At 42.7% G+C, this 17904-nt stretch overlaps 1 protein-coding gene across 2 annotated transcripts in view; it reads right to left on the reverse strand.

Moving 5' to 3' along the window:
- Positions 1-17904, reverse strand: part of SH3TC2 (SH3 domain and tetratricopeptide repeats 2) — a 52807-nt gene that overhangs the window by 22835 nt on the left and 12068 nt on the right. The window contains exons 3-8 of one of the 2 annotated variants that reach the window (XM_059416519.1): positions 15907-16016; positions 12706-12811; positions 10369-10512; positions 9059-9260; positions 8198-8271; positions 5638-5833 (exon numbers count right to left, since the gene is read on the reverse strand). In XM_059416519.1, coding sequence (XP_059272502.1) covers positions 5638-5833; positions 8198-8271; positions 9059-9260; positions 10369-10512; positions 12706-12811; positions 15907-16016 — 832 coding nt within the window. Of the gene's footprint in view, positions 1-5637; positions 5834-8197; positions 8272-9058; positions 9261-10368; positions 10513-12705; positions 12812-15888; positions 16017-17904 lie in introns of both variants that reach the window. The other variant, XM_059416518.1, reaches the window with a different exon arrangement.

Raw genomic sequence — 17904 nt, forward strand, 5'->3', positions numbered from 1 at the left:
CCTTCCTCTCTCTCTGCCTGCCTCTCTGCCTACTTGTGATCTCTGTTTGTCAAATAAATAAATAAAATCTTAAAAAAGAAGAAGGAGGAGGAGGAGGAGAAGGAGAAGAAGAAGAAGAAGGTGTAGGCTCTGAATTATATTGGACAGTGTAAGTACAATCAAAGAACTTGACATTAAAAATCCAGCCCTGGATCACTGAGTTCCTAAATTTCCAAGGAAAGCAAATGCCAAAACTGCTCTACCGGGGTATTTTCTTCAGTCCGGTCTTCCTGCAAAGACCATCTTTTAAAAAGTTGAAAATGCAGGGTGCCTGGGTGGCTCAGTCGGTTAAGTGTCCAACTTGTGATTTCGGGTCAGGTCATGATCTCATCACGGATCATGGAATGGAGCCCTGCATCCGGCTCACGCCCAGGGGGAATCTGCTTGAGTTTCTCTCCCCTGTCCCTCCCCCCATGTGCATGCACACTTGAACGTGAGCGCTCTCTCTCTCTCTCTCTCTCTCAATAGATAAATAAATCTTTTAAAAAAATTAAAATAAAAGTAAAATGTTGAAAATTCGTTCACATAACCAAAACTACAAACACACAAAAAGGGAACTACTGACAGTGAAGGCCAGTGGGTGCACAAATAGGTAAATCAACATTATGAAAACTAGAAATAACAATTTAAAGATTAATTTATAAAATGCGTGGTTAAAATTATGAAATGAAAGACTGGCTAGAAGCTACAGGGAAAATACAGAACCTGGTGAGCAGAAATAAGTATACATGGAAAATAGCAAAATACAAATTCTAGAAATGAAGATAAAGGCATGGACACTTAGAACTACATGAGTGAGGTCAGCAGCGCGTTTAGTCCAAGTAGAGGAAAGAATTAGTGAAACTAAAGACTGTTTGGAGGAAATCACCCAGAATGCACCTAGAGGGACAAAAAGATGAACAATACAAAAGAACTGATAAAGCAAGACTGAGGCTAGAATGGCAAGTCCAACATACTTCTGTTAGGAATTCCAGAAGAGAGACTAAAAAGAATGAGAGAGAGGCAAATATTCAAAGGGAGAATGACTGAGAATTTTCCAGAATTGAAGAAAGACATGAGTCTTCAAACTGAAGAAGTACACCACGTCCTAAGCAAAATAAATGAAAATAATATCATTTCAACATGACTCCATTCCTTTAGATTTAACCTTTCTTTTCATGTTTTCTATTTCTCCTGGTCCTTCTTTCAGGATTCAGTGATCTACCACTTGACAGTTCAATTTACACGGTGAAAGAGTTAAACAGAAAGGATAAAGGCATAAATCAAAGAAATAAAAACAAAGCAGAAGAAAATAATAAAGATAAATAAGAAATTAGTGAGACAGAAAACAAAGGAACAATAGACAGTCAACGCAAGAAAAATTGTTTTTCTCTAAGGATTAATGAAAAGGACAAAACCCTGGCAAAACAGATTTGAAATTTTATACTAATGGTTATTTTCCCCTTCACTTAAAAGGTCATTCGACACTTAGCTGAATGATCATTCACAAGTATATTTTAAGTATATTTAAGACAAACAAGCACGGAAGACCAAGAGTAGTGGCAACTCACAGATCTCCACCGAAATAACTACTAAACGATACACAGGAGACACCTTACAATAAATATGTAATAGAATATATCACATCTAGATGTATCATAGTACAAAACATCAGTAAGAAACCCCCCACCCCCAAAAAAAGAGAGAGACAGAGAGAGAGAGAAAAGCTGCCTACCTGCCAAGAAATGGCTATGAGACTAACAGCAAACTTCTCATCAGCAAAAATAGATGCCACAAGAAATGGAATCATTAAGAAGACAGAGATAAACAACAGGAAGAATTAAAGAGGGGATATAAGAAACATAGAATTTTTCAAACTTTTAATACTATAAATTACAGGCTAATCTCCTGTGTTCTTTTTTCTGGTATTGAGTGCATTAATTTTTCAAATCTTCTTTATTTTTTAATTTACAAGTTTAAGTACATATATTTCCTTTAAATAACACTTTATTTAAAGGGACCATATCTACTACAATGTGAGTAAGTCTTAAATTTACTGTAACTGAAAAAAAGATGCCAGTTACAGGAAAAAAAAAAGACATGTATATATATTTTTAAATACACAATACTCGTGTGTGTGTGTGTTGTTTTGGTTTGTTTTTTTTTTGTTTGTTTTGGTTTTTTTTACAAATGTCCATTTCTAAAATGTCTCAGAATGATGACTAGGAAGTTACTTATCAGCTTCAACCAGTCTTCCCTGGAGTAAGAAGCAGGGTCACAGGATGAAAATAGGAACGAGTAACAGGGGGTCTTCAGTTATATCTAAAGACATTTTCCCCTCAACACACACACACATCAAATACTTTTTAAAAGCCTAAAACCAAAGGAAAGGAAAGGTGTGGCCTACTGTCACCATCAGTAACTCTTAAATCTCTAAAGTCACTCTGGCCAAAACAAATACCCTGTCTAGTCAGACAGAATGCCTGCCCCCTTTTAGCAACTGGTTTTCCAGCTGCTGCTCCTGTGAAACCAGGTAGCTGGTGTTGAAATACGGGCTGTAAGTAAAAGGAAACCCACAACTTCGCTGCCACGGAAAAACAGGATCCCGTTCCCATGTGTCAGAGGCACAGACTAAATCTGACTCACAAAACAGCTTCTGAGAAATTTTACTCTATTTGGTTAAATAAATACAGATGGATGGATGGATGGATGGATGGACGGACGGATGGACAGATGGACGGATGAGTGAGTGAGGGAGTGAGTGAGTGAGTGCGTGAATGAATGGGTACACTTTAAGGAATAATATACTAACTAGCACAGGGAGGGAGCCGTGGGAAGAGGATGGAGACCAGCAAATGCTGGACCTTCTTCAGAAACCCTGTACCCAATGAACACAGACTAAGAGCGACACCCAGTGGCCAGACCACCTGCATAGCACACAGGATGATTCCCAGGACTCCACACCCTGGCCACTGCCAGCAACCAGGTTGTTCGTAGGCTTTTTCTCTTACTGCTGTGTTTTGGGGAGGTGTGTGATCTAAAGAGTACTGGGAGGACGGGGTGGGGGTGGCGATGAGCCAGCTTCCCTCTCCTCTCCTTCCACCTCTCCCCATCTCCCGGCTCACCCTCCCCTTTCCTAGGAAATGTGTGGTCTCTGGTGACCGGGTGCCACAGGTGACCAGGTAGAGAAGCCAACAGAAGACACTGTCGAAATAAGAAGTTTTCATACCACAGCTACAGTACAGGGCACAATGTTCTTCATGGCGAGAGTAGATCCCCTCTTAAAATACGATAATCAAATTTAGTGGTATAAATTATTGCAAGTTGGGACAAGGTAGGAGGTCTGAATATAGTTTATGAAATCTGACGCTTATTAAAACTGCCTCTCAAAGAAGACCCCCCCCCCCCAAGGCAGGAACGGCCATAGGAAGAGTTAGAACATATTGGTCGCATACACACACACTGTGCCAGACACCATTCTAAGTGCTTCACATGTGTTAGCTCATGTCAACTCTTGACAATCCTATGGGCAAATACTAATATCATAAGCATTTTACAGATGAGAACCCTGAGGTATAAAGAGACCAATTAACATGTCCGAAGTCTCCAAGCTGGTAAGCCAATGGAGACACACAATGTGCTTTTATGGCCATGAATGTCTTTCAGGCAGTCTGGCTCTGGAAGTCTGATTATTAAGCTGTTCTGCCCCCTGATGACCAGGTTCCCTCCAATGGCCACTGACCTCTCAATGACCAGTGACCTTCCAGGGGCCAGTCCCCAAGGCCTTCCAGCAGGCAGCCCTGTTCTACCTCTTGCAGTCTGCAACAGTGTTAACGGCCCTCCCAACCCCCATCCTTCCACTCGTGAGGCTCCTTTGTTCTTTTGTCTCCTTGGCTACATTCTTTCTTCCTCTGCTCTATAAATTGTTCTTCCTCACCAAATCTCTGTGTTTATTCTTTCTCTCTCTTACCAGGACCTCAGCTGCAGAACTGGCCAAAAAGAAACCTAGATTTCACATCAGGATTCTGGAGTTCCAGACCCAAGGCCTTGGGTTCAGCCCTTTCCATCCTGGGGTCCTCCCTTGCCCCTGTGGTAAATGAGGGGGTACTTTGAGCAGAGGTTCCCACCTTGGCTGCCCATTAGCCCCACCTGGGGAGCTCCTATAACCCTGGCTGCCAGGCCCTACCCACAGCAATGAGATAGAACTTGTGGGGACAGACCACCAGCATCCATATTTGTGAACCTCTTGGAATCTCTAGATTCCTATGGATTGGCCCTTAGCCATGCCCTCTCCTTCCCGTTCCCCCGCCCCTTCCCAAGTGCCAGCCTTCATCTTCTCCTTGGTCTCCTACCTCCAGGTTCTCCCCTGCTCTTGCACGCCTTACTCAAAGCCAAGGTTCCACTCAGTGGCTCCTCATTCTCTGCCAGGCCCTGAACAGGAATTCTCTGTCTGCCACGTCTCGTCTCGGCCCCACCGACCTTTGTCACACCAATGGCCTCCTGGTAACCTGCCTCTCAACCAACACCAGTCATTCGTCACACAGCCCCTCGCTTTCCCACCTGTAACCACTTTTCCCCATTTCCATCTGTTGAAATGCATCCTACAAAGTTGAACTCAAATATTGTCTATTTCATGAAAGTTCTCCTGACACCCTTTTCCTGCTTATAATCTCCCATTCATTCCATAATCCTCTAGGGGCTCAGTGAGCGCTCTTCCTTGCTTAAGGTCACTTGAGTTCCCACATTTCTGTGTAGGGAAAATGACCTGTCTCCTCCCTCTACAAAGGACAAGGCTTCGAGGGAGCTTCTGCCCTTGGCCCACTCTCTTCGGTGGCTCTTTTGTACAAGGGAAGACATTCTAATCTGGGTGTGCAAGGCCTTAGACAATTCTGGGGCCATATTTTCCCAGCGTCTCCATGCTAGCAGCCAAGTCTGTGTTCTGTCTGGTACTTACACGGCACAGGTTTCTTCTTAACTTCCTATCCTCATGCAGGAAGCCCACCCCAGAGACACCGTCAATATTCCTGAGCTCTGCTCCTCCATGAGGGGTGGGCGGCCCAAGCTGGCCATCTGCTCCTCACTGGTCCCATGGATGGGTCTGCTCCTCAGAACTAGCCCTTCCAGACCCCAGGCAGAAAAGAGGAAAGGATGCCCTCTATCATCCTGGCCCACACTGTCGCCATACATTAAGCTTTCCTCAGACCTCCATGGGTGGGTGTCTCCTCTCACTAAGCTGTAATCTATAGGCCGCTGTGTGTGCCCTTCCCTTAATGGAGCCCCTTGATTGGCTGTGGTGAGAGGCAGAATACAAGTACTGATACCACGCCTGCAGGGATAACAGCAGGCCCTGTGGCTTGGGGTTGTGCCTCTCTCCTCACATACAAGAAGGCCTCAGGGACCATCTGCTGGTTAGAACTGAACTGACTCATTCCCGGATCACTCATCCTCTCCTTCCCAGCACCCCTTGCGGCAGCCTTGGCAGTCAGGACGTGCTCCTCTGACTCCCATCTTGCTGGGAAACCCTGAAGCACATCTGCAGCCCCGCTCAGCATGGGGCGGGGCCCCTGGGGAAGGCGCCCCACCCCAGGGCAGCCCAGAGGACCCCTCCGCCATACTCACATCGGGGAATACGACTCAGGATCTATGTTCCTGGTGGGAACAAAGCCCACTTCTCCTGAGCGTGTCGACTTCCCAATGAACCACTGAAGCCCGGGTATGACAAAGCCGATGATCTCGATGCTTTCTCCCCGGCGAAAATTCAGCTCATCCTTTTCTTCCCTCTCGTATTCCTTCCAGGCCTTACATTTTCCTCTGCCTGTGGAGAAATAACATCGTCAACCAAATAAGGCAGAAACTGCTCCTGGTGTAATAGGAAATGGAGTCCCAGAATTCAGAATTTTGAGGATCAGTATCATCACCCCCTCCCACAAAAAAGAAGAAATCGGCATAGGGTAACTGGCTTTTAATTTTGCCAAACAGGGACATTCAAAGAAAGGAACCACCATCCACGTTCACCAACACTTTACAAAAGAAAAGATGTGTTAACCAATGGAGGAAAGCTCACCTCAGAATACCTAAAACTGAATAAAGTTCACTCCTGGAGACCTGGAAAGCTTACTATATTGCCTTACTGTGTCTGATTTGCCATTATTATGTAAATACTTCATCATGGTTAGCACAAATCCACAGACCAGAGGGAGAAACAGTGTGAGATCTCTCCATTTCCTTCCAGTCCTTTGGCAACTATGACCCTCAGTCTCCCCAACTGTAAAACGGGAACAGTAAGAATACTCGTCTCATAGATATTAGGAAAAGTCAAAGTGATTAAGTGCACCATGCCTGGTACCTAACCAACCTTCAGTAAATGTTAGCCTCCTATTACTGGTAAACGGAAAACTTCTCAGGTCCCAGAAGGATTTGGAAGACTCGCCCTCTGACTATGGTCATGACTCAACGTGGTGAGCTGGCCAGCTAAGATCTAGTAATGACATATTTACAAGCTCTGTGCTGTCCAGCCTACAAAGTACTTGTAAGCCCATTTTTTAAAATCTTTCCAAGGTCCTAAAGAGTAGGTAGAGCTGTCATCACACTCTCCTTCTTATAGGTTAAAAAAGTGGAAGAACAGAGAAGATCTGTGATTTGTCCAAGGAGCTGGGTTAACCAACTGCCGGTTAACCCTTCTTTCCACTAATGTTGCTTTCCTGGAGATAATGGCTCTTATGTGTCTTGGTTTCCATGTTTCCTTTAACTTCTCTGCTGTAGCTACTGGCTTTGTTTCCCCCCCTGACATTTTTGACCAAGCTTCTATGGATCATGTCCTCAAGAGCAGAAACTTCTACACTTTGTGGGCAAATAGCATTGAACCCTTGCAGTGTGAGAAAACTGTACTGAGTGATTTTCAGATGTCACTCAATCGATTTTTCACAGCATTCAAAGCCAGTTTTATGGTAATGTTTTACTCATGAGAAACTTGTAGCATAGTGAGAGCTCACGTGGCCGAGGTCACACTGGTTTTCAGGTGTGGAGCCAGAATTCGAACCAAGAACAAATTTCACAGCCCTGTATTCATAATTCCAAGGAATGCTATCTTACCGCAGATAGCCAAAAATCTTGTTTACGGTGAGTTAACTTATTAGCCCTATCTGGGTTCCATTAATCCCTCCATTTCTTTTTTTTTTTTTTTTAAGATTTATTTATTTATTTTAGAGAGACAGAGAGAGAGAGACAGACAGAGAGTGCATGAGCAGGGGGAGGGCCTGAGGGAGAGGGAGAGAAGGAATCTGAAGCAACTCCTGGCTGAACATGGAGCCCAACACAGGCCTCGATCTTGGGACCTGAGATCATGACCTGAGCCGAAATCCAAGAGTCAGACACCCAACAGACTGAGCCACCCAAGTGCCCCTCCCTCTATTTCTTTTTTTAATAAGTGTTATTTGGGCTCACAGCTTACAAAATCGCACTTGAGCTAGGCTGGTTGGTGGTAGGAGGGGCTCTAAGGATGAAGATGAAAGGAATATATGTTCCAGATACTAGAGAACATTGAAGTTCATCTCCGTAGATACGTATGTCCTTACAGAAGCACATGCATATGTATGTATGTGCCTCTGTACACATAAACATATACATTGCCATGGAGATTACCCAAAATACATGCATGTTTATATAATGCATACCTTTATATATCTCTTTCACTTATTTATTCAACAAATATTAACTGAGTCTATCCATCATGGGCCAGGCATTCGTACTCTTCCAAAATTCAAGACCAATTTCACAAAATTTTAAGGAAATTGAAAACATTTTGACCCGAGATCGAAAATAGGCAGTCTGCAGCCACGTTTGGCTCACACTGGGCTTTTTATTCACCTGACCTATCATTAAATCCCCATGGTCCCCACCACTCGCTAACATCTCCCACCCAGGCTCTCACGCATGTGTGTGTTCTGTCTGCCACGCATGTCTGTCTGTCTGTGAACCTTTGTACCAGCAGCCCTGGATTGAGACCTCTCACGTCACAGGCAAGGAAACCTGTGTTAGAAGCAGCAACTGGCTTCTCCACGTCCAGCCAGCAGCACAAGCTAGGCAGGAATTCACACCAAATGACTCCAAACTTGCAGATAAAATTAGGAGGCCGGACGGTATTATCTTCCTGAAGATACTGTCTTCAACTCAGTCATACCGATCTGATAGGAGCCTGTCCAATCCCTCTTCCTGGAAAGGCCACAGCTTCCCGGATAATTTTTTAGGAACCATCTGCCAATGGAAACACGGGGTTTGCAAAGATGGATTTCAAAAAATGATACCAGCGAGCAGAATAGTTCATTAGCATAACAACAATGGCCATGATCATAAGTATCATGGTTAGTACTCTTATTAAAACTATGACAAACATTTATTGAGAACTTCCTTTGTATCAGGTGCTGTGAAAAGGAGAGTCCAGCAGGCCTACGATGTTTTCTGGCTCTAAATTAGTTTGCCAGTTAAATGACTGACAGAGGATCTCTTTCCATTCTCACTGTCAGATTCTCTGCCATGGCCAACCACAGGGTCCACAGCCTGGGATCATGTGTATGGCCCCTCTGGAAGTTTGAGGTTACAAAGCCTTCAGGTCCAGATTCTCAAACTTAAGTGTGGAATACATCCCCTTAGATTCAAGGGGAGCTTATAGAAAAGGCAAATTCCTGAATCTGATCCCAAAAGAGCCTGATGATGGCCAGGCAGGCTGAACTTGTAGTCAATCCCCAAGTGATTCTGATACAAATGGTCCCCAGTCCCCATACTGAGAAACAATGCATTTGAAGACCAGGCAGTAGGTACAATGTCCATCTGAAATTTTGAGTTGTCTCATACTTCACCAAATTGTACAAATTTTGACTGTTAAAAAAATAAAGGAATGACAAAAGGAAAAAAAAAAAACCCACCCAGATTTTGTTCCTTCCGTAGGACCATAGATGCCCGTGTCTATAAACCTATCTCCCATGCACTGTGCAGATCTCAGTCTACTCTGGGACCCACTCCCAAGATGTAGTTGGTTACTCACTGGTGGAAAGGCAGGGGCAGAGGTTCCAGAGCTGACAGGGGCACCAGACCACGCTGACCAGTCACCAAAGATATGCCCTCCCACTCGGATTCGCTGTCAGTGATCTTCACGGAGATTAACTCCTTCTTGCACAGCGTCAAATACTCTCCTTCCTTCTCAGCTGGCGGAGCCACGGAGCACATGGCTCTGCAGAAGAAGTGGCCTGTACATAATGAGAAAAGCCCCTCCAAGGAGTAGCACTAGGTAAAAAGGGATTATCACACAACGTAACATTTCTAACCAGAAGCCCGGCTACTTTTCTTCCTAGGAGTAAAGGACATGGCCAAGGGAGAAGCACCACAGGAAATCTTTGTGATCCCAGAAAAACTGGACCAGGGGTGTGGGGGGACAAAAAAGCCACTGGAAGGGAATTCTCTTAAATTAGACACCATAAGCTCAGAGTGGTTTGTGAGAGTAAGGTTGAATTGGAACTTTACCTTGAACCAAAAAAGAAATAAAGGTGGGGGGAGAAACAAAAATTAACAGAAACTTAGTTACAACTATAACCTTCTGCTTAGTCTTAGGGCCAAAAAAAATAAAAAAAAAAGAATAAATTTGGTTGATGTTTCTCTAACCAGGTTTTATAGTAGCACAGTATGACATTCTTTCCTTCGATTGTGATCTGTTCAACATGATCACAAACAGAATCTAAGATGCAAATCTAGATTGCACTGCAAATCTAGAATCTAGAATGCAAAACATTCTAAGCAAATCTGACTCTTTCATTGTGCCTGCGATGTCATGGGTCCTTAGCTGGTTGGTTGTAGCCCCAGTCGGATCCTTCCTTGTAAAGAGATTGGCCTATGCTCCAAGAAGTTCTCCAACACTGTTTTCCTCCATCTCAGGAAATCTTGCAGGTTTTGCAAGATTTGCAATTTTATTTCACAATCATATTCTATTATAAAAAGAGATTCTTACTCGTGGATGCACGTTAGAATTATCTGGGCAACTTTTAGAAAATACGAGAGCCTAGGTCCCCATCTCTGGAGATCTAATTGGCCCCGGGTGGAAACTTGGCATGGAGCATCTTCTCCAAACTCCACAAGGGGGTCTCACATCAGACAATCAGAGAGCCTCACCCACACCTGTTCATGTAATATCAGTGTCCAACAGACAGAGATGTTTGGGGTAATATTGTAACAGGTGGGTCCATTTATGAATATTCTCACCTTGGAAACATTTTTTTGCCTCCTTTTGTATCCTAATTATTTCAGGGGCTCTGATAATAAATACCCAGATAAAACCCCACCCCACCCGTCCCCCATGCTCACCTTCCTGTATCAGGAGGCCCAGGTATATTGTTTCCAGATGTTTCTCATCCACTGACACTTGGATCTCTGTATCTTCCACCAATCTGCAGCTGAGCCAGTACTTATGGTCAAAGAGGAGATGTTCCAGACATGCAGACACATAGCCTAAGAGGTCAAGTCAACATGATTCCTGAACAGTATGATTTCTGCCACAAACTGAGCACAGAAAAGGGTGAGGAAGCTCCTTTCTGAAGGTCCCTCCCAGACCTTCGTCCCCAACCTGATCCCATTTAACTGAAATTAGAAGAGCATAGAGAGGTAGCTAGAAAATTTCTAGAGTAAATTGATTCTTCTCAGCATCTGTTGGGAAACACAAGTCATTTTTAAATGACATTTACTCCTTTCAACACATTATGGGTCTCCATAATGGATAATAAGATGACCAAACCTAATTACCTTCTTCTAATACATCCATAGAGGAATTTTGAGATTCTAGTTTGAGCTCTGGGGGGTCCTGGTTCCCTTTCCTGACTGAGGTTCAAATTCCTGTACCTTTCCTCCTACACTCTTGGTGGGAATGCAAGCTCGTGCAGCCACTCTGGAAAACAGGATGGAGGTTCCTCAAACAGTTGAAAATAGAGCTACCCTATTACCCAGGAATTGCACTACTGGGTATTTATCCTGAAGATACAAATGTAGTAGTGATCCAAAGGGACACATGCACCCCAATGTTTATAGCAGCAATGTCCACAATAGCCAAACTATGGAAAGAGCCCAAATGTCCATCAGCAGATGAAAGGATAAAGAAGATATGGTGTGTATATATATACAATGGAATACCATGCAGCCATCAAAAGAAATGAAATTTTGCCATTTGCAACCATGTGGATAGAACTAGACTGTATTATTCTAAGTTAAATAAGGGAGTCAGAGAAAGGCAATTATCATATGATCTCACTGATATGAGGAATTTGAGAAACAAGACAGAGGATCATAGGGAAAGGGAGGGAAAAATGAAACAAGATGAAACCAGAAAGGGAGACAAACCATAAGAGATTCTTAATCTCAGGAAACAAATCGAGGATTGCTGGAGGGGAAGAAGGTGGGAGAGATGGGGTGCTTGGATGATGGACATTGGGGAGGGTATGTGCTTTGGTAAGTGCTGTGAATTGTTTAAGACTGATGAGTCACAGATCTGTATCCCTGAAACAAATAATACATTATATGTTGATTAAAAAAAAAAATTCCTGAACCCCTAACGATGCAGTGGCTAGAGGGTTGTCCATGACCCACAAAGGAGTCAGGATTGGCTTTATCATCCCTTCTGTGATTCTTTCCATCATTAATGCCCAGCGTGTGCTCCCTTGTTAAAACCAAACTAGATACTAAGCAAATTGCAATTACGGATAGTATTTTAAGCATTCTTACGAATGCGAGTTATTTGTGTTAACATTTTGCTTCCTTTGAGACATCCTCTTTCTTAAGATGCAAAAACCTGTTTCTTTCCATTCTGACTGTTGTGATTAGGCCTTGTGTGTTTTCTATCATTGTGCACACAAATCTCCTGGGGATCTTATTAAAATACAGATGCTGGTTCAGTAGGTCTGAGGTGGGGCCTGGGATTCTACTTTTCTAACAAACTCCATGCAATGCCAAAAGTGCTGGTCCATGGAGCACACTTTGAATTAAAGACAGGTCTCTAAATGATCACGGAAGGAGACACACAGTGTGGTGGGCAGGAAATCAATATGACTATGAGAGAAGTTCTACCTTATAGCCAAGAGCCATCTTGACCCTCCACCCCATGTCGTCATTTTCTAGAAAATCCTGCAATCTGAGTCCCCTTTAGCAGATAACTCGCCCATCCCTTTCTTTAACTCTTGTCCAAAAACATAGGCTAAAGTATCCACAACTTTACTATTTTGAGCAGCTACTTTGATCTGACTCAAGACTGGTTCCTTTTTTTTTTTTTTTTTAACCATCAATCTGCCTTTCAGTTCATCCATCAAATTTAGTGATCACCAAGAACAGTTTACCAATGGATTGACTGTTGAAGAAAGTAGTCTGTCCCTGAAAACAAAGTAATTTGAGAGTAATTTGAGAGTAGCTAGTATTACTCTCAAATGCTAGCAAATCTAACAGAATCTAGATTTGCTAGCATTTGAGAGTAATAGTTAATATTTGCTTTAGATTTAGTTCCAGGCAGTTTGTGATATTTCAGAATTTAACCATCTGTGTCAGGGCTTTACCTCTTTTAATTATCAGATCCAGACCTAATGTCAATCCCTAATGTCAATCCCTCCTGATGGGTGGAACCAAGATGTAGGTTCTCTTCCACCTGCCTACTCCGTGTCATACCTAAGTTCAAGTAGGTGGAAAACTTCCAGATTTCCTCCATGGTCTTGAAGGTGATGAGGAATTGAGCCCTCTGGGACTGGATGCCCACCAGCCTGGCTGAGAGGTCCTGGGTAAAGAGAAGAGTGAATCAGCCTGGGATGACCGTCTCCTGTTAACAAACTCAGACAAGTGCAAAATGCTTCATATAAATTTCTTGATTGTAGCGCTGAAGTTTTCTTATACCACACACACACACACAAAATAGAAAAAGAAAAAAATGGAAATAACCTTAAAGTCCATCAATAGGAGACTGGATAAAATGAATTCTGATTCACCCATGCAATAGAATATTATGATACTATGCAGCCGTAAAAGAGAGTGAGGAAATTCTTTGTGCTCTGAAGCAGCCTCCAAAAATACCCAGCTACACAGAACAATAGCAGCAACAGAAGGAACCAGGATTCAGAACTATGTGCAAAGAATTCTACCTTTCATGTTTAAAAAAAAAAAAAAAAAAAAAAAGGAGGATGGGGGAAGGTGAAGAAGAAATAAGAGAAGGCACATTGGAAGCAAGTTTGACCGTGAATCTATGTCTAATGATTATTTTTATAAAGTTGACAAACGGAAAAAGAGAATTACACAAAAAAACAAAAATCATCCACAGTCCCTCCTCCGGGAGCTCATCTTGGTTAACACTTCAGTGTATTAACTTTGAATCCTTTTTCCTATGCATGATTCTATTTATATAAATAGAATCACGTTCTATAAATTGTTTTGTAATCTTTGGAAATGAACCATCTCCCACATCATTAATCAATTTACAGTATTTGTAACAGTTACTCATGCCATTATTACATTAACAAAGTTATTAGCATTTCCTTAGGGTGAGACAATTGAGATGTTTTCATTTTTTTTACCATCCTGAACAGTACGGTGAGAAACATCCTATAGCTAAATGTTTGTACACATCTTTGAGGTTTTGACACAAGTAATTCTGAGATGTGCAGTTGGGAATGTGGATATTCATGTTTTCCATCCTAAAATGCCCTCTAGAAAGGCTGTACTGTGTCAATTTGCATGCTCCCCCTCCCTTTTTTTTTTTTTAAGTACCTGAGAAAATAGACCTGACCTACTGTACAGACTTGGTTTTCCCCTAAAATCTTTCTCTGTTGCTTATCCAAGCTTCTAGAGTTGACTATCATGAGTGATGGTCAGAACATCCTTCCTCCAGGTCCTGCCATCAAAGATCAACCCCTGGAACACTGTTGTGGGGGAACCCTTTGAAAAGAAGAAGAAGATGGAAAGAGAGGAAGGAAGAGAACCCATACCAGGCCCCAGGAGTCCCCAGATCCTGTTGATAAGGGAAGGGATTCTGGATAAATACTCATTTCCCGGAGATTCATCCATTGTTATGCACTTCACTCCTCTACCAACAATGCCTCATTTAACTCACAATAACCCTACTGCAGCAAAGAGTACAATTACACTACTTAATCCATTCAAGATGCACTTTTACCACACTTAATCATTTCTGAAATTAAAGATAAAGAAGTGTGACATCATACTTAATTGACAGTATTTATTTCCCCTTCTTCAAGTTATAGAAAATATTGCTGCATTTTATAATCAAGCAGCATCTCAGATTTAATAGAAAATGGCATTATCCGTGTGTTATAGCCAAGGAAGCCCTGGCACGGACAGGTTAAGCAGTTGCCCCAGGTCACCTGTACTTAGGTGACCCCTGACAGGAGCCTAGATCCAGCTGGCTCCAGGTCTCTGCTCCTTTGCACAAGCTGGCCCAGATCAACCTTCAGCCCAACAGATCACCTGACTCAATCAAACCCAGCCCTGGCCCACACCAAAAGTGACTCAAATTTTTAAAAGAACTATGGTGCCAGTTAGCAGCTCATGCCTCCAACTTTCTGAATTCTGGAAATTAAAAAAAAAAAACCTACTATTTATAATTTCTCTGCTGTTTAGGGAGAACATGCCACCACCCAAGCAAAGTGCCAAGCTCTCTCCAGATACTGACTCACTGGCTCCTCCCAACAAACCAGTCTTTTTTTTTTTTTTTAACATGACAGATTAATAGAACATGTTTCCCTTTTTAATTTGTATCAAATTAATTCAGAGACTATAAAAATAACTAGAACATACTAGTTTATTACATGAAGTAATGTTCTTTTTCTCCCATCTCTAGTTGCAACAACTTTTAACCATTTCTGAGTTTGGTTTTCTTTGTAAGTCCCTCCTAGGGGACACCTGGGTGGCTCAGTCAGTTAAGTGTCTGCTTTCAGCTTAGGTCTTGATCCCAGGGTCCTGGGATCCAGCCCCGTGTTGGGCTCCTTACTCAGCAGAAAGTCTGATTCTCTCTCTCCCTCTTTCTGCTGCTCTTCCTGCTTGTGCTCTCCCTGTCAAATAAATGAATAAGTTCTTAAATTAAAAAAAAAAAAAAGTTCCTCCTAAACTGTAAATAATTTGGTCATATCCTTCTTCCTTGGTTAAACAACTGAAGGTACTAGCTACCCACTATGAAAGAGGAAGGACTGGTTTATTTACTTTATTGCCTTTTTCTCCTCTCATTCTAAAATACATAGTTATTAATTTTTGATTGGCAATTTTGGTACCTCAGGGGGAAAAAAGTATACTTAGTGGTTACCCGTGGTGAGGAAAGGGGATGGAAGGGGTTACTATTTAGTAGATAGAGAGTTTCAGTTTGGGACGATGAAAAAGTTCTGGAATGAATAGTGGTGACGGGTACTTAGCAATGTGAGTACATTGATGCCATTGAAATGTACACAGAAAATAATTAACACTGAAAATTTACATTACGTCTGTTTTATCACAATGAAAAAAACAACAAAATTCAAATTTATCACATTTTTTAAGAGTTATACTTCATGAGGTAAATATCCTAACAATTCTCGTCCTAGACATGTGAGTCACTTATAGAAGGTCAAAGAGCCATGAGTGGCAGATTTTAAACCGTTTTTTCTCTGACTCTGCAACCCCAGAGATTGCCCCCTTCTGAGTAGTGCCTATTCTTGCCGAGCAGCAAATGTGTAGATTTCATTCATTCTTTCCTTCCTTTAGCTGTTTTCTTGAGAGCCTACTCTGTTCCCGGCGCTGTCCTAGGTGCTGGAGAGCCTTGCCGCAGACGGACACAAGGCAGGGTCAGCGCCTCATGGGGCCACCCCAGCTCACCTGAAACAGGGCACGCACCTCCTGGTCCTCATTCTCCAGCGCCCAGAGCCGCCTCCTGGCCGCTTCCTGCAGGAGGCCATTTACACACCGCTGGGAGCGGCTCTTCACACTGAAGGAGAGCGTCAGATCTTAAAGAGAAAAGACAGGAATGCCAATCAGGGCAGGCTGGAAATGCAACAAAAGGGAAAAAAGAATTAGACATCCAATGTTTCCCACACCTAAATCTTAAATTGGTGCCCTCATTATTTAGAGATTATAAGTAATCTTCACGATCTCCTGAGCACCTCCTTTAAAATGACCTCCAAGGGCAAAAAAAGAAAGAAAGAAGAGGCTGAAGCCTGAGAATGTTCTGGAATCCCAGGAGTTGCTGTTGTTATTTCTGCTTTGAACAAGGTATATTTCTAGGCTGCCTGGCACCAAGGTGACAGTGCCAACAAAAAGAGCTAGACATATACACCTTCCTGTGGATGATTTGTGAAAGTTTTGAACAAATACTAATTTATTTATAAATACTAATACTAATAAATACTATAAATACTAATTTATTTATATATGTGGAAATCATTTATATGTCAAATCTATGATATGTAATAGATGGTCTATACTTTGTGCATTATGTATACACCATAAATTTTCTCTAAACTGTTTCTAATGATGAGTCCATTAATGTTTTCCAGGATAGTTGCTTAATGTACTAAAGTCTATGTTTAATTTCTTTGAAATGCACATTTATTCAACCAATACTATGAGCAAAAGCTGTCTCAGGTTCTGGGATACAGCAGGAAACAAAATTGACATGGTCCCTGTTCTCATGGAGCTCGTATTCTTTGCAAGTAACTGATTCTATGAACACAATACATTCAGATAGAAAAAAGTGCTAGGAAAGCAATGTAATCAGGTAAACAGCATGATGCAGTGGTTGCAAGGGGCAGGGGTGCACCTCGGACGGTGCTGTTGGAAAAGGCCACCCTGAGGAGGTTCATCTTATAACTGCACTTTGCCACATCTTCTTGGACAATAAGTAGCAATCTTGTTAATAATCAAACACAATGAACCAAAAAGTCATTGGACTGGATAATGGAGGTCTCTCTTCAAGCCTTAACTTGCCAGGGACTTTGCCGATCCCTGAGATTAAAGACAGTCCTTTTCATGCTGCCCTGGGTAACACAAAGCAGCCTGGACTCCTATGTTTAAAAAGCCCATTTTTAACCTAGAAGTCCTAAAAATGCTGTGGCTGCCATCCAACTCCAATAGGACATCCGCAACTGGCCTGGCATGGGTGCAAACTGCGGGCAGAAGTCTTCCACTCTGCTTCTCCCTGGCCTGTGTTCTAACCTCAGCCAAGCCGTCCATCTTCAGCCGTCCCACCCAGCCCTCTCTCTGGTAGCCTCACGGATCAGCACACCGACCTCTACAGAGGAGGCGAAGCCAGGGAGGTGGAGTCACACAGACCTGGGCTCAAGGCTTGGCTCTGCCCTCGCTCACTGTGCCCGTGCTAAACAGTTAATTATCTCTCTACACTTGACTTTTCCCATTAGCAAAATGACTTGCCAAGTATCTATTTCACAGGGCTTTTAAGAGGCTTACAAAGGAGATTATGCGTATAAAGCTTTTTGTTCAGTGCCTCCTACATAATAAATATTCAATTAACACATTAAGAGTTAGCTGTTGACTCTCACAAACTCCCCCACCCCAGCTCTGCAGGGATTACTGTCCCTCTGCCCTCATCTTGTCATACCTGTAATCAACCCTGACTCTGACTGTGACTTCTTTTCACCAAATCCATCTTTCCTGTCCTTCTGAAGCCTGATCCAAACTCCCTTCTAGAATCTCTCACAATAGTCCCCAGTGAATGACAGCCTTCAGAGTGGATCTCCTTGCCCTGAATATGAATCCACGGATATGTCACTCAAAAGACCTGAATTTAAATAAGCAAACTGCCTTTGAGATCTCGACATGTAAGAGTTGCCACTCAGAGCCTGCCGTCTGGGCCCACTATGGAATCCAGTGGTCCCC

This window comes from Mustela nigripes, chromosome 12 (assembly GCF_022355385.1).
Source record: "Mustela nigripes isolate SB6536 chromosome 12, MUSNIG.SB6536, whole genome shotgun sequence".
NCBI classification, from domain to species: Eukaryota; Metazoa; Chordata; class Mammalia; order Carnivora; family Mustelidae; genus Mustela; species Mustela nigripes.